Genomic DNA, 14685 nt, shown 5'->3' with positions numbered 1-14685 from the left:
TATTTATTACTTGTGCTTCTAGGACTGAGTTAGCCTTCCTATTTTCCTTATTGCTTATAGTACAGCTTCTTTTGCAGTCTGATTTAGACTACATAATACTTTCTTATTAAATGCTGCAGGCTTCCCTTCCCCATAAGCTATAAACAGTAGATGAAAATATGACTGTTCTCTTTACGTGAGATGTTTTGTTACTTATCATTTTATCCATAAGCCTTGAGATAGACTTATTTCTAGCTCTTATGTAAAATGGGATGCACTCCCTCATAGATACTTTAGGGTCATCTTTGGGGACACTTGTAGAGAAGTAAATACGGTTGTATAGAAGATGCTTTCTAGCAGTGTACAGACGGACAGAGCCCAGCATCAGCATGGTAGATTGATTTTTCTGCTTTTCTCTTTAAAATGATCGTGAATAGGGCCTGGAGAGATGGCTCACTGGGTGAGAACACTTACTGCTCTTGCAGAGGACTCAAGTCCAGTTTCCAGCACCCATGATGGTTCATACCACTTCTGTCTCCAGTTCCTGGGTATCTAATGTGTTCTTCTGGCTTCCAAGGGCTCCTGCATGCAGATGGTGTGCATACCTATACTAAGGCACACACATATACATAAAATAAAGAATAAGTCTTTTAAAAATCATGAACTAAATGTGACCAACTGCTCAAAGTGATCGTACTCAGAAACTGACAGTTTATAAAGTCATCGCTCAAACTTCCAACAAGATGAAGAACAAACTTCTGAATATAAACTGCTTCTGAATTTAGAAAAAGGACTCTAAGAGAGAAAATTATACAATGCTATTTATTCTTTAAAAGTTACATAAATTCTAGAGAATAACTGAAGAGTATACCAAAAGAGGATCTTTACTTGAAAGTTTAGTTAAAACTGCACACTGGAGACACTTAGCATTTTCCAGGCCCCATTTTTAAAGGCTTGTCATGAAGATTACTAATAAACACAAAATCCTATGGGGAAGAACCGCATGTGAGGGAAAAGACAGCAAGAGACTAAGTTATTGGCAAAACCCACCACTGACTCACAGGGAGAATGACGGATTTAACCTTAGGAATCCCATTTTTTAAATATCAATCAGTCAGCTTCCCTAGAGTTGATAAGCAAACAGCGCCCATCGCCCGTGGCATGCCAGGAATAAAGTACTCTTCCCCTGAGATGTACCCCACAGCAGGGTTTCCTGATCTTGGTCCTCTTGGCACGCAGGTTAGTTTAGTAAGTTTTTGTGTGGGATGCTGTGCTACCCTTTGTGCAGACTGATCAGAATCCTTGGCATCTAGCACTAGATGCAAAGTTCTGAAACCCCAATTGTGAAAACCCAATAATTCCTATGCATTAGAGAATTTCTTCTGGCAGTAGCCCACCCCATCTTTTAGATTGATACTATAAAAAAGTTACCTTCTCCAGAAGTCCCCAATAGTGCCCTGGAAGGTTAAATACAAGAATCCAAAGAGGTCTTATGATGATTATACACATTCAAGCTACACAAAGGGAAGACTGGAAATTTAAGGGAATTTTGAGATGTAGATAATTTGGGGGAGTCGCGGGTTATGATCCAGAAAGGATATTAAAATAGCATGTCTTCTCCATCCATAAACCAAGTAACAATCAATCAAAAGCCTACACAGAGACTAACACTCTAACACAGACTACCAGGGACAGGTATATAATCTGTGGGACCCCCAAACCAACTGAAAATGCAAGAAGTTTTTTAAAAACTGCCACTAAAAGTATTAAGATATAAAAGTAGTCTTTTCTTTTGCAGTATCTCTCTTTGCTACCATGAATGCTTGTTTGCTTTTACTGTTAAATGTTGTACTGGCTTGGAGGGTAAGTGCATAAGTTTACTTGTCCTTTAGGCCATTCATTGCCTTTCTAGTGTTTAGACGTGTGTGAATCTCTGTGACCACCTAGGCTAGCTGAGTGTCAATCCCTATGAGGCAAGAAGGAAGTCTAATTGAACTCTACAGTGTTGGTACAAGCTGCTAGAATCTAACACCAGGCAGTTTATTTTAGGCATATTTAATGTACAGCACAATTTGGAAAAAGATTCCCAGTGATGATTAACTTAATCCCATGTACACAATAGAGCTTGACTACATAAGGCATAAAACTACATTGAAACTCTTTAATGTGTGACCTCAACTGGACGGTGGTGGCACACACTCTTAATCCCAGCACTCAGGAGGCAGAGACAGGCAGATCTAAATCACATTCAACCATTAGAACTCATTCTCAAGGAAAGGCCCAGCTCTCCACAGATTTAGCGAGTCAGAGCCCAGCATCCCACCCCCCACACCCCCACCCCCCCCACCCCCCCCACCCCGCAGCCTGGCTCTGGGTTCAGAACACGGGAAAGAAACACAACCTGAAAACCGGACCAGAGCCAAGGGAAGAAACATTATGTCCCCAAACCTAGAGCCAGAGAAAAACTCCTGGACCCTGAAATTAGAACCAAAACAACACACTAAGTCCCTAGATTTAGGACATACCAAAGATAGTTTCTTGGCACCAAAGTTAGGGTTAAAATGGTAGAAAGAATCAGAGAAAGAAACACAGTTTGGCTCCAGAAACGGAGCCCTTTCTGCCCCTGACAGGAAACCAACCAATCCCTGAGCAGACAACCAACCAATCAAAGCATCAGACTGTTACTGGCAGCTGGTGTTTCACCTCAGGCCTGGAAATTGAAAGCCTGGAATTCCTCCTCAGGCTACTAGGGGGAAGTCCTGAGACTTGGAATGCCTCAAGCCTGCCCTGGGACTGTCCTCCACTGTTCCTGGGACTGCTGTTTACGTTGGTGTCACTGCGGCTGCTGCTGCAGTTGTTGCTGTCGTAGCTGCCGCTGCCAATGCCACTTTAGGCAGAGAGGGGGACCTGAGTTAACTTGTGAATAAAGACTCTTGGACTCGTGGTGGTGATTCAGGTTCCAGAATGTGGGCGTAATACTCACCAAACATTCTCTTTTTTATTTTCCTGATCTCTGAGTTCCAAATATATTTTAAAATTATGCTCATTTCTCATTGATCCAGTATTTAATATAAATATGACCTCAGACAGAGGCACAATTCAATTAACAAAATATAGTTTAAATTATTTTGGGATAGTGTGATTCTCCTAAAAATTTATTTGATGTGTGGTTTTGTGGTTGTAGCATCCCTTTGAAGTGTGACATGCTGAGAAATGCCTGAATTAATGTTCTCTGACGGAGTAAGAAAAGCAGTGAGTGGGGATGGACACTTTTCCTTTTCTTTGGATGCCTTGTCTTGTTGACGTAGCTAGTCTGGAAAATGATGGAGCTATATGTTTCTTTTAAAGGACACAGTCTTGTATATCAAACTTGGATCACAGTGGAAATGAGGCATTAATGTCATTTTAGATTCACCTACTTTTATTGCTCAAGGTAAGGAGTGTTCAACTGGGCCAGATACTGCTTGGATGGCTAGACACTGGAAACTGGATAGTCCATGGGATAGGGGGGCCTTGCCTAGTCATCATCTGAGAGGCTTTTTCCGGCCGTAACTGGGAGTGGACGAAGAGACCCACAACCAGACACTACGTGGATAGAGAGTCTAAATCAGATGTTTCCAATTAGTACCTACTCAGAGTTCAGGGAATCCCTTGGAAGCAGGAGATAGGAAGACTGCAGGTGTCAGAGGGGATGGGGGACACCAGGAAAATAGGCCACTGAATCAACTAAGCAGGGCACATATGGGCACACAAAAACCAGAGGGGCAAGCAAGGGGCCTGAATGAGTCTGCACCAGATCCTTACTTGTGGCTGTTAACCTGGTGTTTTTGTGGGACTCTTAACAGTGGGATAGGATTTGTCTCTGACTCTTTTTTTTCAATACATTTTTATGATTATTTGAGAATTTCATGTAATGCACCCTGATCATATTCACTTCCCTGTCTTCCCAGGTCCACCCTCCCCTACCCCTTGTGACTCCCTCCAGAGAAAAAAAGAAGAAAAAAATACCAAGTCCAGTTTGTATTGGCCATATTCTCACTGGAACATGGTCACACTCCCAGTGGCCAGCTCCCCACTCCCACCCCTGCCAAAGCTGTCAATTGTGCAGAGCTTTTCTTCAGGATCTCAATCACAATTTTAAAGAGCTCTCTTCAATGGCTTCCAGTTTGTCACAAAAGCCCTCTATATCTCTCATTGGCAAATGTGTGTCTGCAGTCATCAATACTACTGCAAAAGAAGCTTCCTTGCCCTTTACAGTCATTGGCAGCACAGATCATGAACTTTGACCTGACTTCCAGCAGTACAGACCATAGACACCATCTTGGCCAACGACATCAACATGGCCTCTGGTGGCAACACAGCCCGTGGACAGCAACATGACTTCAGGTTGCTTGTCTTTCACTCTTTTGCCTGCTCTTGGGACTCTTTTCCTCCTGCTATGTTGCCGTATCCAGCTTAGATCTGAGGGCTCTTGCATTGCCTTATTATATCTTGTTTGGTCATACTTAGTTGTTGTCCATTAGAGGCCAGCTCTTTTCTGATGGGATACAAATGGGGAGTATATCTGGGAAAAAGGGGAGTAAGAGGAGCTGGGAGGAGTGGGGGAAGGGAAAATTGTGGTTGGGATGTGAGAGAAGAATCTATTTTTAATTAAAAAATAAAAAGTAAAAGAAAAACACTGAAACTGAAACTTAACTTTTATGGTAATAAAACATGGAGAACTCCATATAATTAGACTAAAAAAGAAAAAGATGCTGTTAAAAGAAAAGTTCTAATATAATTAAAGCATTAAATGTCTAGCTCTTGGTAGATGTATTTTTTATCAATTGTTATCCATTTTTTTAAATAGTGAAGCTATATTTTTCTAATTATAACAAGAACCATAATTCTATGTTCAAATATACCCTTTCATAGATTTCCTTGTGTAGTCTTTACAAACCTGCCCATTTCTATATTTAGGCAGGGTTTACAAGCTGACTGGCTTTAAAAAAAAAATCTTACAAAGCAGCTTATGTTCTGAAATCCTCCCGTTTTATCCAGGCTTATCCCTCAGTGAACACTCCTGTGCAGTCTGTTCAGGTTGTGATCAGTAAATGAAGTCAAAATTGAAATGAGGTAACTATTATACGCTCTCTGTTGCATATATCTTTTCCAGATAACCATGCTTTCATTCTTTCTGATACAAGATCCTACCAAGAAACTTTGCCTCTCCCTTGAAGAAATGAAGCCACCGGGAACAGTTCTGTTTCACAAATGGTGGATTTGATGAGAAGCATACCGACTAACATCCTTGCCACTCATTCTGAATGGTCTGATAATTCCCTGGTGCAGTAACCTGATTTTATTTCTAAGTGTTAGACATTTATTACTGGAAGATATACTGCCTGTGTTTCTAGGTATTAGCAAAAGTTACATTTCACTGGCCAACAGTTGTGCATTAATGGCCCTCGAGAGAATATAGAGAATATGTGGCATGTGATAGAGGCCCATTCTTCTAGCCTCGATTGCAAGTGTGTCCAGTGACGCATCTGACTTAGAACAGTGGAATGAATATGCTCAGGGGAAGTGAGTGCTGCAATTCAAAGAATGTAAAAAACAGACGTCTCTGAAGAGTCAGATAACTGGATGAAGGGAAGAGTGGGGCTGTTTCTATCTCTAAATTATTGTTTTTTAAATCACACATAGAATTTGCCAAATCATAAATATAACCCAACTATTACTATAGTAGTTAATAGTTATAGATCTTCAATCACCTAGGATATTAATTTCCAAAATATAACCCTATAAAATTATCCCTATTAAATCAAGTTTAATAGCCATTAAAACATAATTAAAAGGATAAATTATCATATATTTACAATAAATGAATAAAGTCTAAAATAAATATTAGCTCACTTTTGGATAGTATTCTAGAAAAAATACAATCTTTGAGATGTTTTGAAAGACTTGGAAAATTGTATTTTTCTATTTCCAAATAATTAAGACTATAAAATTAAGTTCCTCAGAATTAGTTTGTATAACAGAAAAGCCATAATATAGAAAGAATTCTTTTAGTCCTTCATACCCAGGAGGAAGGGGTAATTTTCTGAAGCTTATGTGACTCCTAAGAGGCAAAAGCAATGTTACTGTCAGTTATGCAAAATATTATTTGTTTCTTCAACTGGCAATAAATAATTCAAACCATTTTGTTTGATAGTGTGCGAAAATAAAAGGCAATACAATAAACTGTTTTATTTAATTTATTCTCTTAATTCATTTCAATGATCAAAATAAGGAGAAATTTTCTGATATCCTGCCAAGGGATTTGCTCTAAATTGTGCCTTTCAAATAAAATACCCAACTCTGAGCCGTGTATACTGCCAATCAGAAAAATGAATGCAGATCATGGGAAGGTTTTCTGAGAAACAACATTTATGTAATGCCCTCTTGACCTGGTTTACTTGTAGCCACGCAAATCACTGTAGGATGCATTCATTTCCCTCCATTTCTTTACTTGGTGTGATGTCTACACAATCTTCAGTTGTTTAAAGCTTAGAGACTCTTCACGCATGCCCTTTTCCTTCTGCAGACATCCCCCTCTCAGGACAGTTTTCCTTACTCCATGCTCACAAGCACTAAATTAGTTTTTCAACTAGTTTGACATTCTTTCATGGCTGTGAGTTCAGGGGAGGAAGAAGAGGTCATTTCTTCTTCTCTTTATGGTTCATAACAGTTAATAACGTGCCTGCTACGTGTAGGCTGCCAATGAACATTTTATGACTAGAACTCAGACAAACACTGTGGTGTCTGGGTAAGAATGTCTCTCAAAGGCTCACATATTTGAACATTTGGTGCCAAGTTGGTGGCACTATTTGGGGGAAATTTAGCAAGTGTGGCATTGTTGTAGGAATTACATCACCAGCACGCACCAGGGACAGGCTTTGAGAGTTTAAGAATCTGAGCCATTTCCCATTCATTCTGCTTGTGGTTTGAAGATGTAAGCTCTCATCTGGCTCCTGCTACCATGCCTGCTGCTAGCTGTCATGTTTCTCTGCCATCATGGGCTCTGGAACTGGAAGACCAAATAAACTCTTTCTTCTAAAAGTTGCTTTGGTCATTATGTTATATCACAGCTACAGAAAACTTACTAATAAAAACACAAATGAAATTATGATACCCATAACTTATTTACAAACACTAAATATTGTTACTGATGACTGAAGGTGAATATAATATTATGAATAAAGACTTAATGAAACACATATTTTTTTCATTTTGGACTCAATAATATACAAAACATAATACATAGAAAATGTGACTACAGATGAAAGAAGGGAGCTGTTCACAGGACTCTTAGTTGTGTGTGGTAGAAACCACTTGAAGATGGAAGTTCTCCCTTAGGACAATGTCATCTGTCACTTGGCAGAGACTAAGATATCAGTTATCCTTGAATAAATGCCACCGTCCGGCTTTATTCCCTAATTGAAAAATCATATTCATGAAAAGAGAAGATAAGAATAAAATAGTTACCAAGTATTTACTCCTGATGGAAAGTTGCCTCCATAATACACATGCTTGTGGTGCTTTATTTATAGAGCCAAAATTTCCCAAGACTTTGGAGCATTGCACTAACCATGATCAACCAAAATTTACATCTTCTTTAGGCCAAGAGACATGACTGGCTCTGTCCCAGTTTAACTGTCTAGGTCATATCCAGGAGGTAAATAACACCATCTGACTCTAATAGAAGTTTACAGTAAAAATTCCTCTTCAGACTGCAGATGGTAGAACACTTATTTAGCATGTGCAAGGTCTAATTACTGCAAAGAGAAAAAAGTCAATAAACAAAAATGTCCTCCTCATAAATATATACCCCAGTAAAACAAATTAAATATAATATAAACAATGGGAAACACAATTCTAGAATAGGTATCAATGGCATGGTTGTTTTCTATGATGATTCTACCAACATTTCCTCCCACAGGTTTTCTCTTTAACTGAGATGAATCTGTGCAGGCGCTTCCTGTGAACTTTGTTCTCATGGAGTCCTCTTCTGAGTGCTGAGAGAATGAAGTCTGGTCCACATCAGTCTCACTGTCATGGTAGCAGCCATCGAAAGCCATGGCTTGAACTGCATCAATATTGTACATTCCAGAAATCTGTGAGAAAGACTTTTCTTCTGTTAGTCGCAAAAGTGATGCTATGGACAGGAACTACAGGAAATGTAAGTCAGACACCAAATAGTTTTCATAAACATTAAGCTTGTCCTGTTTATTATTTTAAAAAAAAGAATTCTAGGTTTGCTTCTGTCATTTGACTTTAAAAAATGATTTAATAATAAGTGGAAAACATCGCCTTGCAAATCCTGATGTAGCAAGGAGGTTCATATTTAATTCCACGGGATATTTAGGCACCACATGATTAAGTGCTATACAAGTCTAATACCAATAATTCCTAATACACTCCTGAATTGATACTCAGTTGTCCCAGATGCTTGCACTCCTCCTCTTTGTTCTGATCAGCATGAACAGTCTGCCATGGCTTTGTGAGTTGAGGGTGACTGTGATTTATTACATCACCAATATAGGCTCCTTGGATTTGCTTTCCAATTCCATTTTCCTCTTTATAGAGTACATAATAATACACAGATCCATGTCTTTTGTTTTAATTTTTGGTCTCAAACCAGAAGAACACTAACTGCCTACTTACACTTGAGTTGGGGTTAAAATAGTGAAAGGGTTTTACTTGTTTTTAAAAATGAAACGAGCCAGGCCTTCTCATTTTTGCCTAAAACCACTTCTAACACCGCTAACAAAGCACAGTAATGAACAAATAAGGAGAGGCTATTCTAGATGAAATTACTTAGAATTTAAATTGGAGGCTGCAGAGTCAACTCTATCAAAATGCATATTTGGTTCATTGCAATTTAAAACTATAATAGTTTACAGAATCAAAAAGACACAGAGACTTCTGTGCATTCAGTTAACTAACTAGTGGGAATCTACACTGTTGAATTACATTACCCGTTTTTGCTTTAATAATTGTAAAAGCATACATTAAAAATCTATATTCTATGGCCAAGATCAACAACACTGATGACAATTGATGCTGGAGAGGTTGTGGGGTAAGGGAACACTCCTGCATTGCTGGCGGGAGTGCAAACTGGTACAGCTCCTTTGGATGTCAGTGTGGCAATTCCTCAGAAAATTAGGAAAGAACCTGCCTTAAGATCCAGCAATACTACTTTTGGGGATATATCCAGATCTCCAAAGCTAAACCTCTACACTTCCAAATATAGACACACACACACACACACACACACACACACACACACACACACACGGAAAGAGGGAAGGAAGCTGGGAATAACAGAAATAGGAAAGGCACACTAATCCCTGTAAAAAGAGTTCAAATATTGACACTTGGGTCAACATTCCTGAAATGAATTACATGACCTCCCTTCTGGTGCTTATAATTCCTCAGAATTGGGTCTCTTACAGGAACTCAGACATGCAACAGGCCCAAACAGGAAAATCCATTTCTGTGCACATCTTAATGTGCATGGGGGAGTGGGCTGATGTAGGATATCCTTCTGTACATGTGGTGCTTTTATTGGTTGATGAATAAAGCTGTTTTGGCCAATGTTTTAGCAGAGTAAAGCCAGGCGGGAAATTCAAACACAGATATATAGAGAGAGTTGGCAGAGTCAAGAAGACGCCATGTAGCTGCCAAAAGAGATGGTCACCAGAATTTTACCGGATAAACCACAGCCTCATGGCAATACACAGAACAATAGAAAAGGGTTATTTTAAGATATAAGAGCTAGTCAATAAGAAGACTAAGCTATTGGCTAAGGAGTGTTGTAATAAAAAAAAGGAAAAAAATCTATATTCTACTAAATTTTTAAAAATCTAGAAGAAGAAAGGAATTGGATATACTCATGGAATATGGATATCATGGTAATGGCTTTCTACTAAAGACAATCTACAGATTCAACATAATTCAATGCAAGTTTCAGGTCCATTTTTCATAGATTTAGGGAAAAGAACAATCAAACAGGTAAAAACACCCCCAAACAAAATGAATATTGTAGGAAATAACACATCTGATTTCACGTTATAGTACAGAGTCATAATAATAAAAATACCACAGTAGTGGAATCAAAGTAAACTCAAAGCTAAGTGAGATAGAATGGAGAACCCAAATATAACTCCCTAATTACAGCTGCCTTGTCATTGATGAAGTCATCAAGGAAAAATATATTGAAGAAAAGACAGCATCTTTAACAAATAGTACTGGTAAACTTGGGTATTAGCATTCAAAAGAATGAAACTCTCTCAACCTACACAAAACTTAATTCCAATGGATCAAGAACCTAAACACAAGGATTAATATACTGAAAATGCTGAAGGAAAAAAGGTAATGAGTTTCTAAATAGCACTCTGATGGTACAGGGTGCATCTGCAAAGAGGATCTCATGAAATTTAGGTCTTCCTTACAGCAAAGGAAACTGTCTGTGGATAAAAAGGTAGCCTACAAAATGAGAGGAAATCGTTGCCATCTATACATCCAACAGAGGGTTCCTGTTAAGAATATACAATGAAATAAAAACAAAGCAAGACTCCTCCCCCGAAAACACTAAATGTTATTTATTTAAATAATCTAATTAAAAATGGTTGCAGAAGTAAAGAGACTTATCAACAGAAGAAACAGATATGGTGAGGAGTCACTTTAAAAAGTGTCCAGCATCCTTAACCATGAGAAAAATGTTATTAGGCAATGTCAAAATATGATGAGTCATGGACTCAAAAGCTAATCCTGATTGCCCTTTAGTTCTGTGAGCTTGGATGCACTTACTTTACCCCTGCAAAATGAAGGTGAGAAAACATTGACCTTTCAGAGATACTATGGAAATCAAATTCCATAAAATATTTTAGGTGTTGGCATAATTCTAATATAAAGTGAACACTTAATACATTCTAGCTATCACCACCAACAACCCTTTCTTCTAGTGGGCAGAGTCAGTGGACCAATGTACACTGAGAACGACTCTTCATGCACAAAAGCCCCTGGTGAAAATAAGTGAGAATGCTGAGGAAAAAGCCAGCCTGGAGCAGTGATTAATGTTCTACCTTATACTTTCCCAATATTGCTCAATCCTGCCAAGGCATTTGGATTTAATGCAAGAGTTTTAAGAACTGTAAGCGGAAGTTTATTAAGGAAGTTTGTCTTTGTGCTTGGGATGTTTATTATAATTGTCATTTTGATAGAATCTATAATTTCTTGCTTTGCCAGATGGGCCTCTGGGCCAGTAGGTGATTAACTTAAGTGTATTGTTTGAGGTGGGAAGCCCCTCCTACTGTGGGTGGTACTTTTCCCTGGCTAGGACCCTAAACTATTTAAGTCCAGTGGGTTTCAACCTTTCTAATGCTGTGACCTTTTAATACAGTTCCTCAGGTTGTGGTAACTCCAACCATAAAATTTATTTTTCTTGCTACTTTGTAACTGTAACTTTGCTACTCTTATGAATCATAATGTAAACATCTGTGTTTTTCAATGGTCTTAGATGATCCCCACGAAAAGGTTGTTTAACCCCATGGGTCATACTCCACAGGTTGAGAACCATTGAAATAAGTGAAGAAAGGGGCGAGAGTTTGCATGAATTGTTCGCTGTTTCTGGATGGTGGATGCAACATGCAATAGGACCTGCTGCTCTTGCTGCCTTGACTTCCTCACCATGATGGTCAAGGCCCTTGAACTGTGAGTCAGAGTAAGTCTTCTTTTTGGACATTGTTTGCATTAAGGTATTTTATCACAGCACAAAAAGAAAACAAGCCAGCCCCATTTTGAAAGGAGCTGACCCTCAAGGCAAAGCCGTACCTTTCTTCTCCTGTTGAGTTGCTTCCACTCTTCCACTGTGGTGAGGTAATTCACTGCTGCGTACTCAATGACCGAAAGAAACACAAAGAGGGAGCTGACCCACATGTACACGTCCACTGCCTTGATGTAGGACACCTGGGGCATGGAGGCGTTCACACCAGTGACGATTGTGGACATGGTGAGCACTGTGGTGATTCCTGCAGTTCAAGAAGAATGAGTGAGAAACTCAGTGAAACCGCCATTCATTTACCGGATCATCAATGCAAGTCCCTTGGAAACAAAATCAATCTGGTGTCCCAGAGCTGGAGACAACCTCTGCATGCTAGTTTTGGACACCTAAAGGGTCTCACTGGATTTTTTCTTTCTGCCTGTGTGTCTTGCTGTTTCCTACAGAGGCTCTGCCTTTCATCTAAACACACACAACCCAACCTGTTTGGAGCCTGTCCCTTAATGAGAAACTTCTGATCATCCCAGAAAGATAAAAATGTGCCAGCTTAAAGCATTGTTCTTGGAAAGACACGACAAGGTCATTTTCAGGAACTTTCTCTAAATATTTAATAACTGTCACTCTTAAGAAGTTGTCTTTATGTCTACGATTACTCTGTCACGGAGCAAAGGGAGCTCAGTCTTTTTTTTTTTTTTTTTTTGGTTGATTTTCAGTACTACTACTGCTTCTCCACATTTTTCTCTCACCAAAAACGCAAAAAAAAAAAAAAACCCAAAAAACAAAAAACCAAAGCCATCATTATTTTCTTTGGACTCCCATAGAGGAAATGACATTTCAACTGAAACTCAGAGTGAGTGCTTGTGTGCTACAGAGGAGCCTGTGTCTGAGCAGCTGGTCATTACCCTTCTTCCTCGCCTCCCCTCTGCTATCTCTGTGTCCTTCTCTTCCTTCCCCTTTTCTAGAATCTAGAAGCCTCCTGCTTCCTTCCATTTCTTTTTTCCCTTCTCTGTTTTCTTTCTTTTGTCTCTTAAATGAGCACTCTTGGTGAATAGATTTGAGTTCTGAAAGACAAATGAAGGAAGAAGTGACTCAGCTTTTAGGAAAACACTAGTCACAGGAGCTGTTAGATTTCCACCCTAATCTCTCAGAAGAATAGTGCTAGTTTTGTCTGGAGAGAAGGTGCAATGTTGTACATCTCTGAAGTGCACACTGGCTGCAGTGGTTTTTATTTGTTAGCTTTGCACGAGGGGGTACAAACGAAATCCTTGTGAGTTTAGGAATTGTGGAGCCCCCAGCAGCAGGAAGAGTACTGTTATTTACTCTTGCCTGAGAGACACTTTCACCAAGAGACTTCTGTTCTCTCTCCAGGATTGCTTGAGGTGCTCCAAGGGAGCCCTATGCCAAACACAATGGCAACTCTGTAGAGCCACTCAATTTCAAATGAAGTTTAATTTGTATAACAAAGCACATTACAGCTTTGTAGTTTAACAGTTATGATGGAAAAAATCCAGAATTTCAAATGAAGTTTTAGTTTGCATAACAAAGCATATTACAGCTTTGTAGTCTGACAGTTATGATGGGAAAAATCCAGAATCTCATCTTGACACTTGAACTTCTAAACTCTCTTTTCTAGCTCTTAACATTAAGCAAAGGGACTGTCTCATTCAATTTCAGGTTTCCATGCAACAACAGTAAAATAAACAAACAAACACAACACCAAACAAAGACAACAAGGAACAGTCTGCATGCAGCTATGCGTTGTCTCCATGCTTTGGATTCAAAACACACTTGTTACGTAAACATGGAGTCATGAATTTTTTATTAGTGCATCACATCGAACTGAAACCAAAACTATAGCTTAAAAGTTGTTTGCCTCAATCAGATAGTTACCTGTCATGCACTTTGGTAAATGTTGACCATAGATTACAAAAATGAAATAATTGCCGAGAATAGCTGAGTGATTGGTCCAAAGTTTGTCAGAAGCAGGATTCTGATCTCTCTCTGTCAGTGTTAAGCCTGTAGTTTTTTTTTTTTTTATTTTATACCTACTGCCTCTTGTTTTAGACCTGAAAGGGAATATCTTTTGTTTATGAGACAATAAATCAGTTTCCATATGTGGCAGATCTCTAAGAGAAGATCCTACAAAGTCTGGGGGAATTTGTCAAAGGGCACGAAGAGGGTACTCTGTACTTTCAATGGGCTAGAAGTCTTAATCCCTTTAAAATGTTCTTCTAGGAATAAAGGGAATCTTGAGCTCACACTCTTCTACAGTAACTTCCATCAGTAGTTCAAAAAATGTAAACGTCTTCTCTTCATTTTATAAGATATGGAGCATAGAACGTCATTGTTTTTCAATAGACAGTAATTTGGATTTAGTGGATAAAATAAAGGTTTAGAAAAGTTACAAGTGTACATGAGTTATGAGCATACACTGGGATCATTGACTATTTGGATTAATAAAAATGAACCACAGTGTCTACATTTTCCAGGGAGGAATTAACTATCAATCATTTTCTTTAAAAGGATGCCTAGCCCAACTAATTTACCACTTCTTTATTTAAATAGCCAGCAGTCCTGATTTTCATTGCATAAAATCAGCAATAATAATAATGATAAAATTAATGAGAGTGTGGGGAGGAAGAATTGTTGGATGGGGGAGTAAATGATAAGATAACTGCATAAACTCTTCAAGCAATACAAGTGGACGTTGGGACTATTAGGGCTACATTAAACATACTTATTATGCCTTGAACCATCCCATGGAAATACATTAATCTTGATAAGTGGTTTTCCTTGCAGATCCATTAAAGTTAACATCCCAGTAAAGGAGTTTTGAATCACATGAACTTGCCATTTATTCAAGGAAAGGTCATATCTTACATTAGAAAATTATATTCCCA

General features: G+C 38.7%; 1 protein-coding gene across 1 annotated transcript in view; it reads right to left on the bottom strand.

Moving 5' to 3' along the window:
• Positions 1 to 7817: 7817 nt before the first annotated feature.
• The window catches only part of Gabrr3 (gamma-aminobutyric acid type A receptor subunit rho3), a 50391-nt gene continuing 43523 nt past the window's right edge, over positions 7818 to 14685 (bottom strand). The window contains exons 8-9 of the mRNA XM_075953531.1: positions 11839 to 12035; positions 7818 to 8117 (exon numbers count right to left, since the gene is read on the bottom strand). Coding sequence (XP_075809646.1) covers positions 7818 to 8117; positions 11839 to 12035 — 497 coding nt within the window. The remainder of the gene's footprint in view (positions 8118 to 11838; positions 12036 to 14685) is intronic.

The sequence above is a fragment of the Microtus pennsylvanicus genome, chromosome 1 (assembly GCF_037038515.1).
Source record: "Microtus pennsylvanicus isolate mMicPen1 chromosome 1, mMicPen1.hap1, whole genome shotgun sequence".
Classification (NCBI taxonomy): domain Eukaryota; kingdom Metazoa; phylum Chordata; class Mammalia; order Rodentia; family Cricetidae; genus Microtus; species Microtus pennsylvanicus.
Note: the sequence above shows the minus strand (reverse complement) of the source record. Positions and strands in the feature narration are given on the sequence as shown.